The sequence below is a fragment of the Pleurodeles waltl genome, chromosome 8 (genome assembly GCF_031143425.1).
Source record: "Pleurodeles waltl isolate 20211129_DDA chromosome 8, aPleWal1.hap1.20221129, whole genome shotgun sequence".
In the NCBI taxonomy this organism is placed as follows: Eukaryota; Metazoa; Chordata; class Amphibia; order Caudata; family Salamandridae; genus Pleurodeles; species Pleurodeles waltl.
In genome coordinates, this window is record NC_090447.1 from 1,538,704,949 (window position 1) to 1,538,728,727 (window position 23,779).

The 23,779-nt window shown below is 46.8% G+C and overlaps 1 protein-coding gene across 1 annotated transcript; it reads right to left on the reverse strand.

Moving 5' to 3' along the window:
* Positions 1-427: 427 nt before the first annotated feature.
* Positions 428-23,445, reverse strand: COX17 (cytochrome c oxidase copper chaperone COX17). Its single transcript, XM_069202986.1, has 4 exons — positions 23,247-23,445; positions 7,390-7,531; positions 1,355-1,471; positions 428-591 (listed from the first exon to the last, which is right to left on the reverse strand). The coding sequence occupies exons 1-3, from the start codon at positions 23,443-23,445 to the stop codon at positions 1,387-1,389; spliced, it is 426 nt and encodes a 141-aa protein (XP_069059087.1). The 3' UTR covers positions 428-591; positions 1,355-1,386.
* Between the last annotated feature and the right edge of the window lie 334 nt (positions 23,446-23,779).

The following is a 23,779-nucleotide window of genomic DNA, read 5'->3' on the forward strand; positions in this document are numbered from 1 at the left end:
ACAGCAGTCTTTTGTGTAAGAGAAATTTAAGTGAATCAAAAGTGTTGAAATGAGGAGCAGGGCACAGAGGAGTACCCACATTACTGTAGGTATTTATTTTTATTGCAGATGTTTAGGAGTACAAAGGACATAAGATGGTTTTCCAGTCAGGGTGTAGTAGCACACAGTGCCTTGGGACATTAGTGGTCAACAACAGTAGTCATTACAGATAGTGCTAAGTAAGGCAGAACAGACTTCACGGCACACTGTGCGCCTCAGCTACTATGGTACTCTTTGCAGACCAGAGAGTTGGCTCAGTTAAAGCCATTACAACTTGAATGTACAGCAATATCTTTTGATTAATTCACTAATATTGCAATCAGTGTTTATAAACTTCCCAGAATAATGAAAAATAAGAAGCAAATACAATAAATATGAAAGGACATGCTTGTTCTTTAAACACTTTATTAAAAGAAAAATAGACTCCATCTGCCAAGCAATAGGACACGGGGATGAGAAAGCAGCCACGCAGCACTGCTGCCTCCTGGAGTGCACAGAAATAAGTTAAAGATTTAATCAGCTCCTGTAAAAACATCCGTCCAGCAGCAAACCCTGTGCAAGAAAGGAGCGAGTTAAACCCTGAATTAAATAATCACATTCACAAACATTCAAAGCGAATATGTAAAGTTTTGTACTGCCAATTTCTTAGCTGACCAGTGCCTTTGTGACCAATTTAGACATTTTGAAAATGATTGAGGCAACATATAGGCTCAATGCAAAGACAGATATGATGAGAGCTACAGAATAACAATGTATAAAACAAAGCTCGCGTTATTCGTGTTCAAGGAAGCCTTTTCCTGCGGCTGTTGGCCTTGTTTCCAGCATTGCTCCAACTCTGTGTTCTACCTCAGGGGAACAGACCTCAGTAGGAGTTTGCATGTCTGCCCAGCATCCCCAGAGGTCCATAGACAGATAAGGCCATTCAAGCTCATATTTGTAAACACAGGCTGCATCTCATGACGGTTTACTTACCAGGGATACATCGTACATGCGCCCTCACTGCTCTCTAAATTTATAGTTAATAGATGTGCACTTTAACTGCAAACACCCATCAACACTGGGTTATTAACAAGTTCATGTTTTGAAGCCCAGGCTTCTTGCTAAACCTGAGACTTAAACTCACATCACACAAACAATATCTGCTACTTGCTGCACTTTCACAGTCATCAATCGCCCCTACTTAACACACACAGACACCACACACACACACACACCACACACACACAGAGGCACACACTAACACACACAGACACACACTCTAATACAGTTTTATTTTGAATCACATCTTGCAGCCACGAATAGCCTGTATACTCACCACACACACAGCACGCAGGCTCCATGATCGCCTCATATTTTGAAGCCCAGAGACCTCATGCACTCCTTGTGAGCTTCGATAAGGGCCTGGCAGCTCTCCTCGCCTTTCTCAATGATGCTGCAAACCAAACAGGAGAACCATCAGAACAGAACCAATGGAAGGTGAAAGTGTCGGAACAAACAGTATTTCTGTCTGTGCAAGGTAAAATGGCCTAGGCCTTAACACTGGGGGTTACAACCTTTATTAGCACTTGATAAAGCTTGAAGTTACGTATCGCTAACATTTCATGCCTCAATTTTCTTTGTACATTAGCAGCATGCAAAAGTTAAGTAGTTGGCATCGGATAAATGGCAGAATATGTTAGCAAGAAATGGCGGGAAATTCAAGTAATTCCACAATAGTTTATGTACTTTTCCAGCCATGTAATCTGCTCAGCCCACAACACCGTTCTTCTAAGAGTACCAGCAAACATGCATTTAATTTAAGATTTGTCATCAACCATTAAGGGAAGCAGCGAGATCAACATATTGAGTTAAGCAGTTTGTGTGGTGCTAAATCATGGAAGAAACAGCAACGGCTCAACGAGATAGTCCTGAAGAGGCAGAAACCAGGAAGCAGAGCGTCAACAGGTGTAGTTCATCTGGTTACCAAAAGAGAGATTTGATAAACAGTAAGTAGTTTCCTCTGTTGATTTTCAAAAAAAGGGCAGTCCTTCTGATTTCATCATATAGGTCTTTCAGCAACTAAAAATACTACCATCAGCTTAAACATAATGATCATTGACTATCACACAATTCTCATACGCAAAGGCTTCTTAACTGGATGCACAAACAGTAGAACAGAGTACGGTACACATTGTCTCTAGGTAACCTACGGCAAAGGTAGAAGGGATCACCAGCTGGACACTACATGTGTCCTAGTGAGGCATCATAATGATACTTCTATCTTCATAAACAGTCAGCAGTTAGGGCTCTTCTTCTGGCACTTTTCCCAATTTTGGGACAGACTCTAGAAGAGTTTGCCAAAAAGAAAATACAAGGATGATTCAACATGCATGCCTCATTCTCAATTTGGTTTGTTTCAAATCTAAATTATAGTCAGTTTTCCAGGATACTCACCCAACAGTTCCCGACCACAACCACCATCACTGTAGTATAAATGTGTAGTGCAGAAAAAAGGCTAGAAGCAATACTGAAAACTGGTAATGTTTGTCTCCTGCAATAAAACGCAGGAACTGTGCTAGTTGGGAATTGAGAGGTGGAAATATGCATCCTGAAAACCAAGCAACACCATCAAGGTAATCTGGCTGCACCGCTTGGAGCACATCACACGGAGTATCCATTGTGCAAATGTCTTTCCACTAGAACTTACCAAATGTCTACTTTCTGCCGTAAGCCACCACCTGTGCCCTGAAAATCTGAAGTCCTGAATCTGCAAGGTTTGGAGGTTTGGTGTGGTAGGAATTGACGAGAAGGATTGTTTTTTGTTGCCTCTGCCAAGGATATGACAAAAACCTACTGCTGCCTTTGTGAGCCTGCGGACTTCATCCCTGAAACCTAAAGTAAAGATAGTTCCAATGCCCTTGTGGTGGCTTTATTCTCCTTGCAGTACTCAAGCAGGTTCTCCACTTTCTCCCCAGTCTTGGTCTGTCAAATAGCATGTCTATTCACTCTCTCTGCACATCTGCCAAAAAGGGAGGAGTTGCCATCAATACATGTAACAAATAATTGTCTCTGAGCTCATGGGGTAGACTACTGCATCAGTGGTACTAATATCACCATGCATCAATTGCTTGCCAGTATCCCCTGCATTCTGAATCAAAGACTTAAAGGAGTCTGCCTTTGCCCTAAGAGGTCATCTCCCAGAGTGAATGAGAGAGGAAGTCTCACCCACAGAGCCATACTGCATGAGGCAAAGGCTTTTCATACTACAGCGTCTAACTAGAACAGAGTACGGTACACATTGTCTCTAGGTAACCTACGGCAAAGGTAGAAGGGATCACCAGCTGGACACTACATGCGTCCTAGTGAGGCATCATAATGATACTTCTATCTTCATAAACAGTCAGCAGTTAGGGCTCTTCTTCTGGCACTTTTCCCAATTTTGGGACAGACTCTAGAAGAGTTTGCCAAAAAGAAAATACAAGGATGATTCAACATGCATGCCTCATTCTCAATTTGGTTTGTTTCAAATCTAAATTATAGTCAGTTTTCCAGGATACTCACCCAACAGTTCCCGACCACAACCACCATCACTGTAGTATAAATGTGTAGTGCAGAAAAAAGGCTAGAAGCAATACTGAAAACTGGTAATGTTTGTCTCCTGCAATAAAACGCAGGAACTGTGCTAGTTGGGAATTGAGAGGTGGAAATATGCATCCTGAAAACCAAGCAACACCATCAAGGTAATCTGGCTGCACCGCTTGGAGCACATCACACGGAGTATCCATTGTGCAAATGTCTTTCCACTAGAACTTACCAAATTTCTACTTTCTGCCGTAAGCCACCACCTGTGCCCTGAAAATCTGAAGTCCTGAATCTGCGAGGTTTGGTGTGGTAGGAATTGACGAGAAGGATTGTTTTTTGTTGCCTCTGCCAAGGATATGACAAAAACCTACTGCTGCCTTTGTGAGCCTGCGGACTTCATCCCTGAAACCTAAAGTAAAGATAGTTCCAATGCCCTTGTGGTGGCTTTATTCTCCTTGCAGTACTCAAGCAGGTTCTCCACTTTCTCCCCAGTCTTGGTCTGTCAAATAGCATGTCTATTCACTCTCTCTGCACATCTGCCAAAAAGGGAGGAGTTGCCATCAATACATGTAACAAATAATTGTCTCTGAGCTCATGGGGTAGACTACTGCATCAGTGGTACTAATATCACCATGCATCAATTTCTTGCCAGTATCCCCTGCATCCTGAATCAAAGACTTAAAGGAGTCTGCCTTTGCCCTAAGAGGTCATCTCCCAGAGTGAATGAGAGAGGAAGTCTCACCCACAGAGCCATACTGCATGAGGCAAAGGCTTTTCATACTACAGCGTCTAACTTTTCAGACTCCCTGTCAAGTGGCATGGTGGCAATGTGTTGTTACTGAACTTTGTGGCACAATATATGCTGCAGCCCTGAGGGACCCTTCCTGGTCACAGAGCCCTTGATACCACTGGTACCTTTTACAATGGACTTAGCTGTGTGCCAGGGCTGTGCCAATTGTGGGAAAAATGGTACAGTTTAGGGAAAGAACACTGGTGCTGGGGCCCGGTTAACAGCATCCCAGCCCACTCTCAGTCAAGTCACCATCAATTTAAGGCAAATCATGGGGGTAACCATGCCAAAAAGGGGCACTTTCCTACACCAGATATCAACATTTCTGCTGAATTTTTTTTGCTACTGCGATGTCCATTCCAGTGGCATGCAACTCCAGCACCACCTGGCACTGGTGACTGGCTACTGTGGCAAAAACGTTACAGGATCTAGTCTGACACCTGGAAAGTAGTTCATATGAAGGATCTGTGGGTTCCTTAATTCTAAATTTATAACAGAGAAGCATAAAACAGCCAGTAATAGAATTCAAAGAAATGTCAGGACAAAATCGTGTATGGTAAGGGGAAACAACACACACACACACTTCCTCTAGCTATACATCCGTCATGCAAATCCTTAAACCATTCACACTCTTCGTTCATTAATTCATTCAGCTGCCCAAGCACTGGTCTATTGCCCCCTCCATGCATTCACTTAACAATTCAGCCATCTGTTCACTGACATATGCACTCACTACACCTAAAAATCCCTCAAGCAGTATGCAAACACGTACCACAGAAAAATCCAGTTATCCTCAAGACATCGAGTGGTGGGCTAGTCACACCTACACCAACTCAACACACACATTCTTTCATCCACCCAGTCAACCTTCATCCACTCATTCAACTATCCTACCAATTAATTTGCTTATGGATTCAACCATTTCATCCATATATCCATTCACCTTCACCGCCGTCCTCTCAAAATGTAACCCCATTAACGCAGCCACACAGCCCTCCACACAACTACAGGTGCAAACAAGTTAACTCAATAATAAACAGCTGTAACAAAATTACAACTGTGACCGTCAGAAAGACCACAAGAGGACAGAGAAGAGGCCTATGGCCAGAACAATGCACTTCAACTTAGGCTTTCAGGGCAGGACACAATACACCAGCTATGATCTTTAGGACTGGCAACACAGCAGCACAGGTGGCCTCAAAACAGGACATCCAGAACTGGTTGCTTTTGGTTCCAACATTAGCAGTGGCCTGTACACATGCATGTGTGACAGCTAAACCCACCAGGGCTTGGCCTTTGCTGACTTAGGGCCACATGTAGGTAGCTTTTTGCACCTCGCAAACAGCGAATTTGGCTGTTTGGGACGTGCAAAAAGCACATCGCGAAGCACAAACCCAGTTTTGCGATTCGGTAACCTGGTTACCGAATCGCAAAACGGGTTTGCGACTCGCAATTAGGAAGGGGTGTTCCCTTCCTAATTGCGACTCGCAGTGCAATGTAGGATTGTTTTGTGACCGCGATCGTGGACGCAAAACAATCGCAGTTTGCACCCATTTCAAACGGGTGGTAAACCATTCGCAAAAGGGAAGGGGTCCCCATGGAACCCCTTCCCCGTTGTGAATGTCACTGTAAAAATGTTTTCAGAGCAGGCAGTGGTCCTGCGTACCACTGCCTGATCTGTAAAAATGAAACAAAAACGTTTCATTTTTTGTTATGCATCTCGTTTTCCTTTAAGGAAAACGGGCTGCATTACAAAAAAAAAAAAAAAAAAAAAAAACTGCTTTATTGAGAAGCAGTCACAGACATGGTGGTCTGCTGTCTCCAGCAGGTCACCATCCTTGTGAGGGCCGCCATTCCCAAGGGGGTCACAAATTGCGACTCACCTCATGAATATTCATGAGGTGGGCATTTGCGACCCCCTTGCAAATCGCAAATGGTGTCAAGGGCACCATCCTACATTCGGATTTGTGAGTCGCAAATCTGAACCTACGTACATGTGGCCCTTAGTGTTTTGGTTTATGTTCGCAAACAGTGAAGTATGCTGGTTGGTATTTCATTCAAACATAATTTGATGCCTACACACAAGGTAGGTGTGACGTGGTTTTATTTGTAATGTTTACCGACCACTCACTTTAAGTGCAAAACTACAGATTGGCTGACTCCAAGCACGTGCAATGGTACCAACTTTCATAGCTTGCAAAGCATTATACAATGTTTGTTAACGTTTATAGATATGTACAGCACTTAGGCCTACACACAGGATTCATAAAAAACAAAATATATGGCTGGACCAAACCCACAAAAAGTCACCAAATGAAGATGAGCAGTACATGCCTTCAAAATCTAATGTCTATATGTTCATCAATCTTCGAGCTCATCACGCAGGAAGTCACCACTGACCATTTCCAGGTTATTTCAGGGTCAGCGGCTTTTGAGACTTGGTCTGAGACGCCTTTGCACCGCTTTGATCGATCTTCATCGCATTCAGCACCTTGAAAGGTTGTATTTTGAATGCAGTTTCCTATATCTCCCCCCAAAGTTTAGTTCTTGTTGGTCAAGGGGTGTGAGTGGGGGCACAGTTATTGAGGGCACCAAAAAAATGAGAATCCCCATGGAGGTGTTGATCTTAACTACTGCAATAAGGAACCATTAGGCTGTCGGGTACCTTCACGAGTATGTGGTCATCAGGATCACTGTGGGATGACCAATACGCATCTCTTCCTCAGAGGTAAGAACTTTGTTTTATCTGTCTATATTGTAACATAAAGTTTCAGAATTATGGTGTTTAATTTTTGATTTAGGTGCAGTATATTAACTTTTCGACTTCTTTCGTTGTATGCTGTTGGGCTAATTCTTGAGGAGCACCTGCAGAAACTAAAGAAATTGTTTCTGTTTAAGAAAATACATATTTTGGAAAAAGTGGCATCACTTTTCTAGCACCTACTATGTAGTTGTGACACTTTGTTATAACAAAGGTGCTTTGATCAGCCGACACTTACCAGGCGTCCCTGGCTTTCTTAGTCTCAGGACAGGCGCAGCAGGCCTTCAGCGGCTTCTTCTCTGCTGTCTCAGGGGCTGCTGTCGTGGAATCACAGCTCGCTGCAGCCATTCCAGACATCTTCAGGTGCTGGAAAAGATTACCTGTGGACAGAAAGGAGACAGATAAACATGAGGCAGTAATTTGTATGTTTTGCAACTCTTTAATACACAGAGGAATACTTAACAGGCATTGCAGCTTTGCCACTTTTTTTCTATTGGTAGCATAGCCTGTGATGAGTATCCCAGCTTCCAAAACCTTCATGCATTGCCTGCGGTTGTGCACACCATCAACAGAGTAGAGGACATGGCCTTCTGACAGGCCCTGTGTCCATTAACCTTAGTGACAGTAGGCACTGAAGGCACAGGGTGAAGGACATAACCTGTGCACCCAGAATCCATGCACAGGGTGCTTGCTGCCCGTGGGCTGCGGCTATGGCCAGCCCCTCCGAATGCTGCCCTGGGAGACTTCCTGCCCCATACCCTGAGGCAGTGTAGGGGTTCGGGTTTAGCCTTGCCCTGCATCTTGTCCCCTTGGTAAATGCAGGTTATGGCCATCCGACTGCATCATTTTTTAAATTTTGTTTTGGACAGTTTCTCTAAGATTTGTCAACCACTCCTTAATTGTGAGGAGGAGAAAAAAAAATGGGGGGGGGGGGGGGTGGTTTAAGAAAAGTAAGTTAAAAGGGAGTTAATACTGGCTAGTCTGTTAAATGTGGATTTGCCATAAAAACTAAAAAGGTCCTAGCTTCACCTCGTTCCCTAATCCCACCGCACTAAATCAGACTTAACCCCCACTCATTTTAATGCACAAGAATGTTTATAATAAGATGCTTTTGAGAGGATCAACAGTTACATTAAGTGTGTAAAAGGATATCTCATAGTGTGACTACATTCTCAAAGTGACATTGTATCGCATCTGAAAATGGTGACTGTGTGGGTAAAAGCCGGTCAGTGTGTGTTGGGATGTGATGGTGGTTCTGTAGGTGAATGATAGCTCTACTGGTATGTGATAGTGAATGTGGAACGATGGTTGGTGAGTTGGCTTATAGTGGTGGTGTTACTGAACAATGGTTCTTGTATTGGATTATCGTGGTGGTTGCGTGGGTGAATTATGTTTTTTGTGTTGCTTTAAGAGGTGGATGTGCGGGTGAATGATAGTTCTTCTGTTGGATTATCGTGGTGGTTGTGCGGGTGAATGGTGGTTCTTGTGTTGGATTATCGTGGTGGTTGTGCAGGTGAATAATGGTTTTTGTGTTGGTTTATCGTGGTGGTTGTGTGGGTGAATGACAGTCGCTGTGTTGGATTATGATTGTGGTTGTGTGGTTTCATTATGGTCCGTATGTTGGCTGGGGATGGTGGCTGTGTGTGTGAATGAAGGCTGGTGTGTGGTTGTATGATATTCGGTGAATTGCCATGACATACTGGATGTAGGGGTGAATGATGGTCAAATTACCACCACCACGGGATGTCCAGAGAGGCAACATTAATAAACCAAAATGTGCTGGTTTTAAATGCTGCACTCTGATGCATTCACAAAGAAATCACAGAACAGAAATAGGACCATACCTAAATAAGTTTAGAACAGGAAAATAAGATAAACTTGGAATCTACAAAGATATTTAAGTCTTTAATCATTTGTTTATTAAGGTGGATGAGACCATGCGAAACATGGAGCATGTAGATTTCAATGTCTACAGCTGCTAAACATGTATAAAGTGGCAGCTTCCTTATCTGTACACCAATTTCGAAATATTGGAGGCTTGCTTGTGTAACCTTGATGGTGTTGTCTGCAAGTGTAGAGCCACTTCACTGCCTCAGACTGGATCTGGCTGAAAACCGCCTGCTTACCCAGCACAAGGCATGAAACAGGAGACCTTAGATCTATTTTGAGCTACTAAAGAGCCTTTCCTCATTCTCAAGGTCTGTCGGGCACTTCTTGAAGTCTACTTTTAGAACGACTCTGATGACACTCAGATACACCCTAGGTCAGCACTCACATTCACTCTGTGCACATTGTTTAGTACTGTAGACTTTCTGTATTTTTTCACTTGCAGGCACACATCCCACCAGCGAACACATTCACTATGAACGTGCTGCACAACACTACACCCTTCCAGCGGTGTACTTCTGGCAGGTACACGTATACCCAGTACATGCACTCACCATGCATGTATTACACAGCACTTCTCTGACCCTGAACTGTACCCTTCACGAGCGCACATACATGCAGCGCAGAGTCACCACTCCTGCACTGCATAGCACTTCACACCTAACTGATGTAGGCCAAGGGTGAGTTAAGCAAAAATAAGTTGAACTTTAAAAAAAAGAAAAAAAACATTGGCAAAGCCAATAGGTTTGGCCTCTACGAAATCTATTGTTTTTGTCAATGTTTTTTTAGACTTGTGACACAGCAGCGATAGCTGCTGCGCAGCATGTCTTAAGTTTAAAAAAAATTATGAAACGGTCACTGCTAAACTTTAATATGGTCAATACTGGCCTCGTAATAGCGGCTTTAAAAAAAAATTAAAAAGTACTTTAGGACATGCTGCACAGCAGCTAGTGCTGCTGTGTGATATGCTTAAAAAACATTGACAAAACCAAGAGATTTTGTAGAGGCTATACCCGTTGCCTTTGCCAATGCGTGTTTACATAGTAAATGCCTGATGGGGATTTGAAAGCCCACTTTCTCAAGCTCGCTTATGCCTGTTCAAATGTTGGAGTGCAGGTGCTTTTACTAAGTTTATTACAGAAACAGAATGAGAGGTCTCTAAATGGAAAGAAGGAAACACAGAACAGGAAAATTCAGCATAACACAGAATTCCCAGCTCACTTGCTTTCCTGGTGTTGGCAAGTTGTTCTCAAGGTGTCGCACAAGGCAGGTAAAGATTACACGCAGCAGCTGACACCGTGCAAAACAAACAGATGCGTCACAAGCGGCCATAGATATTTAAAACCTGGAAGCTTGACTATGAGCACTTATCCCGCTGGAGCGTCAAAAGCAATGTTTTTGATCAAAGTATGAAAGCAAAACAGAACACGCCTGCAGCTGGACAAAAAACACTGTCTCCCTTGCAGAGGGTGACCTCACAGCACAGTGAAATGGTACCACAGCCACCAAACTGTGCCCCACGACCCCTCAGATCAAAGCACCCACCTCAGAAGCACAGCCAAAAGAGATGGCTAGCAGCTGTGCCTGGAAGTGATCTCATGCCTTGTGAAGAAATACACTTACGGAAGTCTAAAAACATATATGGATACTAGCAATGGTGAGAGTGTGCAGCCTGAGATGCTGAAGGATTTGTTTGAGGCATACAGGACAGCCAGGTGACACCCTGGGAGAGCATGAGCCAGCACCAGCCCCTCTGACCCACCGCGCGGCTCCTGCACCCTAGCCAGTGGACTTTCTGGACAACCGCCCGTGCGGGTCCTGGGCACCGTCCTAGACACCCAGCCTGTGCGGGTCCTGGGCACCGTCCTAGACACCCAGCCCGTGCGGGTCCTGGACACCCAGCCCGTACGGGTCCTGGACACCCAGCCCGTACGGGTCCTGGACACCCGTCCTGGGCACCCAGTGTAGGAGGCTGGACTGGCTTGTAGTGAGTACCAAGGGGTACTTGCACCTTGCACCAGGCCCAGTTATCCCTTATTAGTGTATAGGGTGTCTAGCAGCTTAGGCTGATAGATAATGGTAGCTTAGCAGAGCAGCTTAGGCTGAACTAGGAGACGAGTGAAGCTCCTACAGTACCACTTAGTGTCATATGCACAATATCATAAGAAAACACAATACACAGTTATACTAAAAATAAAGGTACTTTATTTTTATGACAATATGCCAAAGTATCTCAGAGTGTACCCTCAGTGAGAGGATAGGAAATATACACAAGATATATATACACAATACCAGAAATATGCAGTATAGTCTTAGAAAACAGTGCAAACCATGTATAGTTACAATAGGATGCAATGGGGAAACATAGGGATAGGGGCAACACAAACCATATACTCCAAAAGTGGAATGCAAACCACGAATGGACCCCAAACCTATGTGACCTTGTAGAGGGTCGCTGGGACTATTAGAAAATAGTGAGAGTGAGAAAAATAACCCTCCCCAAGACCCTGAAAAGTGAGTGCAAAGTGCACTAAAGTTCCCCTAAGGACAAAGAAGTCGTGTTAGAGGAATAATGCAGGAAAGACACAAACCAACAATGCAACAACGCTGGATTTCCAATCTGGGGTACCTGTGGAACAAGGGGACCAAGTCCAAAAGTCACAAGCAAGTCGGAGATGGGCAGATGCCCAGGAAATGCCAGCTGCGGGTGCAAAGAAGCTTCTACTGGACAGAAGAAGCTGCGGTTTCTGCAGGAACGCAAAGGGCTAGAGACTTCCCCTTTGGAGGACGGATCCCTCTCGCCTTGTAGAGTCGTGCAGAAGTGTTTTCCCGCCGAAAGAAGGCCAACAAGCCTTGCTAGCTGCAAATCATGCGGTTAGCGTTTTTGGATGCTGCTGTGGCCCAGGAGGGACCAGGAGGTCGCAAATTGGACCAGGAGGTAGAGGGGACGTCGAGCAAGACAAGGAGCCCTCTTAGCAGCAGGTAGCACCCGGAGAAGTGCCAGAAAAAGGCACTACGAGAATGCGTGAAACTGTGCTCACCCGAAGTCGCACAAAGAAGTCCCACGTCGCCGGAGAACAACTTAGGAGGTCGTGCAATGCAGGTTAGAGTGCCGTGGACCCAGGCTGGACTGTGCACAAAGGATTTCCGCCGGAAGTGCACGGAGGCCGGAGTAGCTGCAAAAGTCGCGGTTCCCAGCAATGCAGTCTAGCGAGGTGAGGCAAGGACTTACCTCCACCAAACTTGGACTGAAGAGTCACTGGACTGTGGGGGCTACTTGGACAGAGTTGCTGGATTCGAGGGACCTCGCTCGTCGTGCTGAGAGGAGACCCAAGGGACCGGTAATGCAGCTTTTTGGTGCCTGCGGTTGCAGGGGGAAGATTCCGTCGACCCACGGGAGATTTCTTCGGAGCTTCTAGTGCAGAGAGGAGGCAGACTACCCCCACAGCATGCACCAACAGGAAAACAGTCGAGAAGGCGGCAGGATCAGCGTTACAGAGTTGCAGTAGTCGTCTTTGCTACTTTGTTGCAGTGTTGCAGGCTTCCAGCGCGGTCAGCAGTCGATTCCTTGGCAGAAGGTGAAGAGAGAGATGCAGAGGAACTCGGATGAGCTCTTGCATTCGTTATCTAAAGTTTCCCCAGAGACAGAGACCCTAAATAGCCAGAAAAGAGGGTTTGGCTACCTAGGAGAGAGGATAGGCTACTAACACCTGAAGGAGCCTATCAGAAGGAGTCTCTGACGTCACCTGGTGGCACTGGCCACTCAGAGCAGTCCAGTGTGCCAGCAGCACCTCTGTTTCCAAGATGGCAGAGGTCTGGAACACACTGGAGGAGCTCTGGACACCTCCCAGGGGAGGTGCAGGACAGGGGAGTGGTTACTCCCCTTTTCTTTGTCCAGTTTCGCGCCAGAGCAGGGCTAAGGGGTCCCCTGAACCGGTGTAGACTGGCTTATGCAGAATTGGGCACATCTGTGCCCAAGAAAGCATTTCCAGAGGCTGGGGGAGGCTACTCCTCCCCTGCCTTCACACCATTTTCCAAAGGGAGAGGGTGTAACACCCTCTCTCAGAGGAAGTCCTTTGTTCTGCCATCCTGGGCCAGGCCTGGCTGGAACCCAGGAGGGCAGATGCCTGTCTGAGGGGTTGGCAGAAGCAGCAGCTGCAGTGAAACCCCAGGAAGGGCAGTTTGGCAGTACCCGGGTCTGTGCTACAGACCACTGGGATCATGGGATTGTGCCAACTATGCCAGGATGGCATAGAGGGGGCAATTCCATGATCATAGACATGTTACATGGCCATATTCGGAGTTACCATTGTGAAGCTACATATAGGTAGTGACCTATATGTAGTGCACGCGTGTAATGGTGTCCCCGCACTCACAAAGTCAGGGAAATTGGCCCTGAACAATGTGGGGGCACCTTGGCTAGTGCCAGGGTGCCCTCACACTAAGTAACTTTGCACCTAACCTTTACCAGGTAAAGGTTAGACATATAGGTGACTTATAAGTTACTTAAGTGCAGTGTAAAATGGCTGTGAAATAATGTGGACGTTATTTCACTCAGGCTGCAGTGGAATTGTCAGAGCTCCCTATGGGTGGCAAAAGAAATGCTGCAGCCCATAGGGATCTCCTGGAACCCCAATACCCTGGGTACCTCAGTACCATATACTAGGGAATTATAAGGGTGTTCCAGTAAGCCAATGTAAATTGGTAAAATTGGTCACTAGCCTGTTAGTGACAATTTGGAAAGAAATGAGAGAGCATAACCACTGAGGTTCTGGTTAGCAGAGCCTCAGTGAGACAGTTAGGCACTACACAGGGAACACATACATATAGGCCACAAACTTATGAGCACTGGGGTCCTGACTAGCAGGGTCCCAGTGACACATAACAAACATACTGAAAACATAGGGTTTTCACTATGAGCACTGGGCCCTGGCTAGCAGGATCCCAGTGAGACAGTGAAAACACCCTGACATACACTCACAAACAGGCCAAAAGTGGGGGTAACAAGGCTAGAAAGAGGCTACTTTCTCACACCCAGCCCGTGCGGGTCCTGGGCACCGTCCTGGGCACCCAGCCCGTGCAGGTCCTGGGCACCGTCCTGGGCACCCAGCCCGTGCGGGTCCTGGGCACCGTCCTGGGCACCCAGCCCGTGCGGGTCCTGGGCACCCAGCTGATGCACTGCATCTGTTCCCCGATCCAAAGCGAGGTGGGTTACTGCTCCCACAGGAGGACGGGAGGGTTCGCCGACCCTGTCTCTGCACCAGCGCATCGCTTTGTTAGTCTAATACCCAATCAAATCAAGCATGCTGGTAAAGAGGAAGTATTGACAGATACTCAGTATGTCTACTGGTTTTTAGGAACAGCCTACCAGGCAGCGCAAGCTTTCTGTCTGAAAAAGACCTCTCGTCAGATTACCAAGATCTTACAAAGAGCTTAAAGACTGCCTGTTGCAAACCAATTTGGTCATTTGTTATTCATTTGCTTGCTTCTCATTGGATAGCTTGCCGTTTTCACTTTGTGTTAGTCCCTCCCCTGGATCACAGCCAAATTTACTAGTGGTCTTCCACTGCCCACTATTAGGGAACTACTTTTTTTTGCTTAAGCACTCCACAAGAGTGCATGTGGCCTTCTCTGACCTCCGCTCTGTGTTGTTCGCTCTCATTTATGGGCTTCTCTTACCCCTGTGCTGCTCTCTCCCCTGTTCTTCCATCCCCCCACCCAGTGCTCCATGTTGCTCTTTCTCGCTCAAGTCCTTTGTCATCTTTTATCTCTCGTGCGCTCCCACTTCCCCTCTCACCCCAACTTCTGCCACCCCCTCCCCAATGCACTACTTTTCTCCTTCCTCCCTGCCACCCACTTCTGTTACCCGTCGGCTGACACACCATTTTTTATTTTTTCGAGTTTTTGTGGTAAGTTTTGTTTTTACTTACCTACGCAAGTGGTGTCCGCTATCTTGAAATTGTTAAGCAACAAAATGAAAGCAAACAGTACTTGTGTCATTCTGGTGGTACGCGCGTGCGCTCTGAGGTATGCATGCGTTACTGGAATGATGCAACAATCATCTTGTGTTTTTTGTTGTTTTGTACGATGATGCAGTGTCCCAGCACTCCCCCGGCACTGCTAAAAGCAAATAGGCCCCAAAGCTGCTCAAAAATGTTGGCAATGCTTGTTTTTGGTGTTACTAACATCCGTTCTGGAAGACTGTTGAAGCAATCTCTAGAAAGGTCGAATGAGGATGAAGAGGGCAATGAGTACTGCAGGCCAACTTTGGTACAAAGTCATGTAGTGTTTTTCAGTTACCATTTAGTAAAAATCAATGTGAACTGAAATAGAAAGTCCCAATAATGCGTCATTGACCAAGCAGTATAAAACTTTACAGGATCAAATTTGTGATTTCATACACTTTGTCAAACTTGATGATATATCGTCAGACAAGTTCAGAATTGTGAAGCGGATGACTAACTCTTCTGCGAATCACTAATGTAAGAATCCACAAAATACCATGTTTTGTGACTGACCGCCCCTACTGCTGATGGTTCATGCGCGGATTCATCCAGAACATGAAAGGCATGAGCAATAATCAAAGAATTAAGGGAACTTACACAAAGCAAGCACTGGCAGAGGCAGGTATCTCAAAGTGACTTTCTACATAGTACATTCTCTTCTTTACACACGCCCCGGCCAGCGTTAAATCAGCCTCTACTCAGACCTAATAACAGCGCTGCACATCACCTGTACAACCGCAGTATTGTGTATTCTTTCAGACTTACTTGGGGGTAAAATCAAATCCCCCAAATCAAGAAGTTTCACCCCGGACAGTGCTTTCTCAAGATATTCTTTGCAGGATATTAAAAGAAAAAAAAACAGTACTCAAAGAATATACTGATACAATTAGATTCTAGAGGCAGGCGTGCACATCTCTAGAAGGAACTGTTCAGAGGGCCCTGGAGAAGGTGTTCTTCAGCAATGCATGGAACGTACAGGTCTCATGGGAAAGTGAGAGATTTGCAGCTTAGATTCAGTCTCCTGCCCATCCTCTGTTGCAAGAACAGAGGCCCTAAACCCGATGCCTTGCCCCAGAGCTGGGGGCTTCTACAGTCTGTGGATGTCACTGTTAGTTGGCTGAAGGACCCCAAAAGAAGAGATGCCATCACTCAGAGCCCCATCAAACACTGCTGGTGCACAGAGTGTGAAATTCAAATTTGTGCAGCGCCCTCTGCCTTCCTTTCCACCATCCTCATGCAACACAACCCATCCGCCCCTCTTAGATCACCAGCACCGAGCCAGTAGGGAGTGTCACCCAAGAGTGAATGTTCTACAATTATTCTCATGTGTTGTTCGCATCTTGTTCCCTTAGATCAGCAACACAAAGAAAACTGTCATGACTCATCAAGAACCATTTCCAGTTATTTTCCCTCTGCCACTAACTTGAACAATCTGACCCATAAACCTAAACTTTTTTTTTTTTTAAGAAGAATCCTTGCTCACCCGTGGTAGGTTGGCCCCAGCGTCAAGGACTTCTGCTAAGAAAATTATGAGGAATGAGCGCATCACTGACTAACCAACAATACAGTTAAGAAACAGAGTCATAAAGTTTACTAAAACCACAGATACTTAATTAAAAATGGACACGTGGCAACTAGACGTTCCTGGCAGGGTCCAGACCCTCGTTACTCCTGTGGACCGCAGGGCGCTGATGCCACCAACCCTGGAGCAAACATGGAACCATTAGTTCAAGAAGACGGGTGGAGGAAGCTATTCCAACTCCTAGACAGGCAGCGGTTCTTCAACGTGGCAGCAGGCACTGCTATCCTCTCCCTGTTTCAGTTCCATGCGTTCTCTCCTTGTAGAATATCTAAAGGGTAAACTGGCCAATCAATGGCAAGGATGCATAGGCCAATCCTAGTAACACTCCTGGGGTTCTCACATTCAGTTTGTAGCTAAATGAAGCTCCTGCTGCCCTGGGAATATGTTTTTGGCCTACTATACATTTTCCTGGCATCTTAGGTCAGTCAGAGATTACGTGGGCAGGAGGCTGTGAGGGAACAGTCCCAAATGGACCCACTTCACCCCAAGAACCTCCACTGGATCCCCATACAGAAGAGATGCCTATTTAACATGCTGAGCCACACCCACAAGGCCCTTCACAGTCAAGGACCAGCCTACATCAACCACCGCTTGAACTTACACCTCCCCTTTTCTTGCTCACACCCCCTGCATCCACTGCAACAGAAGTAGTAGTGGAGGACGCTCCTTCTCCTACCTCGCGGCTAAATCCTGGAACATCCTCCTCCTGCACACCCGGACCTCCACCAAGCTCCTGGAATTTCAGAAGGCAATCAAGACCTGCTGTTCAACTGAACCCACCTAAAGCAGAAAGGCCCTTAGAGTCTGGGTAACCTCACTGGTGATTAACTGTGATTTATGAATCATGCTTGATTGAACTGATTTACGACAAGTGTCCCAGAGTCATAAAGCTGCGCACTCTAAAACTGGGTAACCAAGACACTTACTTCAGGTGCATGGTTCTAAGTAGCAAAGAGTGAAGGCCTAGCCACAGAATCACATGAGCTTCAACCTCTAATCACAGCTTTAACTTCAAAAAGAAGACGATGGACTTTAGTCACAAATAGGTAAATGGACCAATTAAAATTAGGATCTATAAAGAAAACAAGATGATGTTAGTCACTTTTATGGCTGAAATAAAAAAGCACGTCTCTACAGCTTCTGTGAGCTAGAATGCCTATAACTGGTCAACGTTATCCCATCTTGGGGCATCATGAAGAGTTTTCAAACTCGCCTAGTTTCCAGTTACTTGTGAATGCTTTCTCCTGCAAGGGGTTTGTGTATCACACTGACCAACTCCCTGTGCTGAAGCCTCAGCCACTGAGGTTCCAGCACTCAAAAATGTAAAGTATCCCACTAAATTTTCAGACCCTAAATCTTAACTATAAGTTATTAGAACCCAAACCCCGATGACTGCCTGTGAAGGTCCGTGGGCCAGTTTTAAAGTCAAGGCATGGCGTAGTCGCTGCTCTGTGTTTACGACACAGTTGAAGTCACTGGAGTGCAGGTATCCAACCGGTTCCTAATTTTTAAAGGGCCAGATACAGTAATGCCCGGCACCCACTATATCAGAAGGAGAAACTAAAGATTTAGGGTGCTGTATCTCAACATGTAGTAGCTGAGGTTTGTTGGGTTGCGGGCAGTCACACTGGTAATGGTGTCATCAGTTCCTATTGAGAATCACACAGGGTTAGGGTCTTAACTGCAACTTTAAAAGTGAACATCTTCAAACTGTACAACACAGAGACACAGGGGCCTTCAGACGCATGTTTAAGAGGGGCCCGGAATCATAGTTTGATGGTCTATCAGACTTCTAGAGTTGCGCATTTGCTTTTGTGATGCAATGACATCTCCACATTTTACATTTCTTATTGGTCACGCACCACCACTCAAGGGTTATTTTAAAATGCAGTTCTCACAGGGAAAAGAACATGATTCACTCCTGCCTATTATGAGAAGGCACAACCTTGAAAAAGAATAAACGACAGTAGCCCGCTAGTGAGTGCTGCAGGCTTCTGCTGTAAACAAAGTACACACAAAAGGGGACGGGATGCTTCCAATTTGTCTAACCACTGGCAATTGCTCAGGGCACATCCCAATCCATGGTTTTTCACCCACAAGCCACCTCAATTTGGACTCAGCCATATGCAAATCAGTCTTGAGCCTGCTCCCCATAGAAACAGTCCAGCCTGAACTGTCAGGCCAGGTCTTTCCTGAACCAGAATTCAAGCACGCAGGACCGGTTTCACCGTAGCTACGGGCTCATCAGCTAGGTACAGCTTGGTTCCAGTGACACAATGAGCATGGGGCCCACGTTTGGGCAAAAGCATGTGCGCTTAAGTGTGCTGGTGCATTATAGCCAGACCTAGTGATTTATTGGGTTTACCAAAGCTTGTTTGGGTTTTTTCCACTATAGCAGGCTTTAATGCTTACGTCGGGAATCGTGTGAGCCTTAAGTTTACATACACACACTGTCAGAAAATCTAGCTGCTTAAAACAAACCAAACATTGGCAAAGTCTATAGATCTGGCTTAATTGTGACCACCCATGGAGAAATGTGCATGCACAAATGCAGTTTGCGCGCATTAGCACCTTAAAGCCAGAGCTTTTGGGTTTGCGAATTCCTGTATGCTATTTTTAATCACAGGAGCAGCATAATCACCACTGGAATTCCATGGCCACGACCCTGCACCAGTCTCCTTATCTCTGGTTTCCCCACCCTGGGCAGCCCCTCATCACCTTAGAGTGAAGCTACAGCATGTCAAGGTTGTGAGCCCTTCTGCAGCCGTAAAAGGAAATCACACCTCGCACTGCCCACGCCACCTCACTCCTGCAGCAGCATGCCTGTCCCGGGACTTTAAAAGGCCTGGATTTGGGAATTCACTGTATGTTCCTGTGCCTTGGACAGTGGTGTTTGCTGACATTCCACAGTTTTGACCCAGCTCAGTTAGACTGAACTGCTCTAAACACAGGCCAAAGGAAGCTTTAAATCGTAGCTTTCCACATCTTCGGGCATACCCAAATATAATATTATATGGTCGATAATCAATATTAGAAAGGCCATGAATCAATCTAATCCATGGCGGAAGTTGTTTCCTGCACAACCCGTGCTGCCTCAGTCGCAGGAGGACGAAGATGTGCTTAAAGAAAGTGGAATTCATCCTCAGGGGTGAGCAACATGTAAAGGGATCTTTCAGTCCACCTCAAAGACAAGTGCATGCTGGTATCTGTAGTTCGAGCAAAGTATCTAAACTGTGTAAGGCTGGATTGCATAGAGTTTCCCATGTTATGCTCGAAGTCAAGTGCTCGTTTGCCGAGCAAAGTATATACTTTATGTCCTTTTGGAAATGAAATGTTAACAGCCCACACAGTTCTGAACAGTAAAAGGTTAGAAACCAAAATTTACAATTTCCAGTTCTGGAAGTTCCACAGTTTTCCCCCTTTCGTGAAGATCCCAGTGTTGCTTCAGACCTTTGCTTATGCCCGTTAACTGTTGCGGTAATTTTTGTTTATATTTAAGTGCCAGATAAATCAATAGTTTTTTTATAAATACAGATCTTCTGCACAGACATTTTTGTTATAATTAAGTAATGGGCTGTGCAACTCACCTTGGGGCTGAAGTCCCAATTTTCACAAAGATGTCCGTAAGTGAAATACTCTGCAAAGTTTTCAACATTTGCAAAGTGTGCCAAAAAACCTTGCAAAGCACAACCCTAGTATAAGCAGCACGAGTCATCAGTTCGATAGAGTGGACATTTAAGAAAGCGACAGTACTATTTAGGGTGCTTGCACTGTCAGTTATGGGTTCATCACTCCCTGGTTCCTGTCCTTACATCATGAGATGAGTCCATGTTTTGGAGATAAGCTCCCTGCTGCCTACCCAAAACTGAAAATGTCAAACTCCTCCCCCACAGGTGTGCCTACAAAGAACCACCTCAGGTCTGAAACCTACTGTTTTGTTGGTTTCTTTTGGGAAGAAGTCACCCATGTCTTACTGTTTCTAGATGGTAGATCCGGATTACATTATGGGTTCCATCTGGGCTTTTTCTACAAGCTATTTCCTTCTATTGTAAAGTGCGTTCCCAGTTGTTGCTGGCTTTCTATGCCCCGGCTGGGCTTGTGGCAGGTGAATGGTGGCCTTCATTACTCCTGTGCCTTTTTAGGGGCGGATTCAGTAGTTTTCCTATCGTTACTTGACCTCCAGCTGGGACTGGGCCTGGGGTTGATTTCCTGGATGTTGACATTATCCTTTCTGGATGGATCTTAACACCCACCACAAGGATGCAGGATGGATGCTGACTTCCCCCGTGTGTGCTCCCTGATGGGTGATGGGCTGGGTGGAACTGTCTGCTGAGCCAGCCTGGGGGGCCTTTGCTGCAACACAGGTGTGTACCCTCCCCCTCGCATCCTTTCTTTTATTCCAGGAGAGTGGGCTGGGCTTTCCCGTGCTGCTACCTGTTGGGCAGGTCGCACGCGTTTTGTAATTACCTTTTGCTAAAAACTGTCTTTATTTTGTAAGCATTAACTTCAATTTAGTTTCTTCACATAAATACCAGTTCTGATCAATGAATGTCTTCACATTTCCAGGGAGGCAGTCCAAGGCACAGAGATCCTCCCGCTATTAGCAATCAATGACGTCAAACTTTGTGGTACGTCATGTATGACATGCTGGCACTATTACTACCATACATTAAAGTCCTTTGGCACGGTCAGCATGAAGAGTCTATGGCACTGGGTCCTGCCACTATCGAGTCATTAAAGGCCCCAAGCTGCCCAGCGCACACAGCCTAAGGTGAAAGATAACTTTACTATCAGTCGTTAACGCCCTTTTTCAACTTTATTTGCAATGAACGCCATGGGTGACCTTCCACTGGGCTATGCCCTTTACAATGCCAGCCACACACAGTCTAAGGCACGGATGTGCTAAAACTGACAGTCACTTCAGGGCCTCTCCATGCCCAGCACATGCCACCCAAGCTTCAGGGTGGCTGCTAATTACCACAAGATAGGGGCGCCCTTATAAACTGCTGGAGATGCACTTTACAGCTCTTGGACCCAGTTACTTGCCACCAGCTGCCCGACGGGTCAGGGCCACTATGGTCCATTAATGCCCTGAAGCTGCCAGGTGCATGCCATCTAAGCTTCAGGGTGGCTGCTAATTACCACATGACAGGGGTGCCCCTGTCACTGCTGGAGATGCACTTTACAGCTCTGGGACCCCGTTACTTGCCACCAGCTGCCCGACGGGTCAGGGCCACTATGGTCCATTAATGCCCTGAAGCTGCCAGGTGCATGCCATCTAAGCTTCAGGGTGGCTGCTAATTACCACATGACAGGGGTGCCCCTGTCACTGCTGGAGATGCACTTTACAGCTCTGGGACCCCGTTACTTGCCACCAGCTGCCTGACGGGTCAGGGCCACTATGGTCCATTAATGCCCTGAAGCTGCCAGGTGCATGCCATCTAAGCTTCAGGGTGGCTGCTAATTACCACATGACAGGGGTGCCCCTGTCACTGCTGGAGATGCACTTTACAGCTCTTGGACCCAGTTACTTCCACCAGCTGTCCGATGGCTCCGGGCCACTATGGTCCATTAATGCCCTGAAGCTGCCAGGTGCGTGCCATCTAAGCTTCAGGGTGGCTGCTAATTACCACATGACAGGGGTGCCCCTGTCACTGCTGGAGATGCACTTTACAGCTCTGGGACCCCGTTACTTCCACCAGCTGTCCGATGGCTCCGGGCCACTATGGTCCATTAATGCCCTGAAGCTGCCAGGTGCATGCCATCTAAGCTTCAGGGTGGCTGCTAATTACCACATGACAGGGGTGCCCCTGTCACTGCTGGAGATGCACTTTACAGCTCTGGGACCCCGTTACTTCCACCAGCTGTCCGATGGCTCCGGGCCACTATGGTCCATTAATGCCCTGAAGCTGCCAGGTGCATGCCATCTAAGCTTCAGGGTGGCTGCTAATTACCACATGACAGGGGTGCCCCTGTCACTGCTGGAGATGCACTTTACAGCTCTTGGACCCCGTTACTTGCCACCAGCTGTCCGATGGCTCCGGGCCACTATGGTCCATTAATGCCCTGAAGCTGCCAGGTGCGTGCCATCTAAGCTTCAGGGTGGCTGCTAATTACCACATGACAGGGGTGCCCCTGTCACTGCTGGAGATGCACTTTACAGCTCTTGGACCCCGTTACTTGCCACCAGCTGCCCGACGGGTCAGGGCCACTATGGTCCATTAATGCCCTGAAGCTGCCAGGTGCGTGCCATCTAAGCTTCAGGGTGGCTGCTAATTACCACATGACAGGGGTGCCCCTGTCACTGCTGGAGATGCACTTTACAGCTCTGGGACCCCGTTACCCTCACCAGCTGCCCGACGGGTCAGGGCCACTATGGTCCATTAATGCCCTGAAGCTGCCAGGCGCACGTGGCACTGGGCCTGCCCTGTTAGTGCAGCATCGGTGATGACACCCCCCCCCAGCACAGGTAGTCCTGAGAGCAGGAGCTGCTGACCCCGACCTCCCTCCCCAGCCCTGCTGCTGGCACATGAAGGACAACAACTTCTTATCAGCAGCCTCTGCCCCGCGCCCCGCTCTCTGCTGCCAAGCACGCCCTCCCCGGCCCTACCTGTCACAGACCTCCAGACCCGCTCCCAGCTCCTCTTCCGCCGTCCTCACGTGTGCCCTTGTGCAACTTCTGGCTCGGAAACAAAGCGCGCATGCGCACGGCTTCTGCTAGCGACAGGGCATGACGGGAAATGTAGTCTGGTAATGGAAAAAGAGAGAACTGACAATGAGCAGAGCCATGGAGAGGGGCGGCCATCTTCGAACGGTACATTCCAACGTCAGAAAGAGAGAACGGACAATAAGTGGAGTCCCGGGGAGGCGGCGGCCATGTTGGAACGGTGCGAACCACGTCTGCGAGTGAGGGTGAAACACAAACACGCGCCGAAGGAAATAACATGAACGTGTTTCAGCAACAAACTATAGCAGACCGATCGACTTCAATTTGGAGCTACAAGCCACTGAGTGTGTGTAACCCGAGAAAAGACACACTTGGTGCGGTGAAGAGAGAGGACCTGGCGTTGCTGACAGTTCGAGTCTCGGCGTCGGCGCCACATCCTGTGATCCTGGGCACATCACTGACGTCACCCGGGCATACACACCTCAAT

Excerpts from the sequence above, each read along its gene's own strand:
- COX17 (XM_069202986.1), bottom strand. The coding sequence starts at position 23,445 with ATGTACCGTTCGAAGATGGCCGCCCCTCTCCATGGCTCTGCTCATTGT. Across the intron at positions 7,532-23,246 it reads AGCTGGGAGCGGGTCTGGAG|GTAATCTTTTCCAGCACCTG; the intron begins GTCTGTGACAGG and ends TTCTGTCCACAG. Across the intron at positions 1,472-7,389 it reads AAGAAAGCCAGGGACGCCTG|CATCATTGAGAAAGGCGAGG; the intron begins GTAAGTGTCGGC and ends TTTGGTTTGCAG.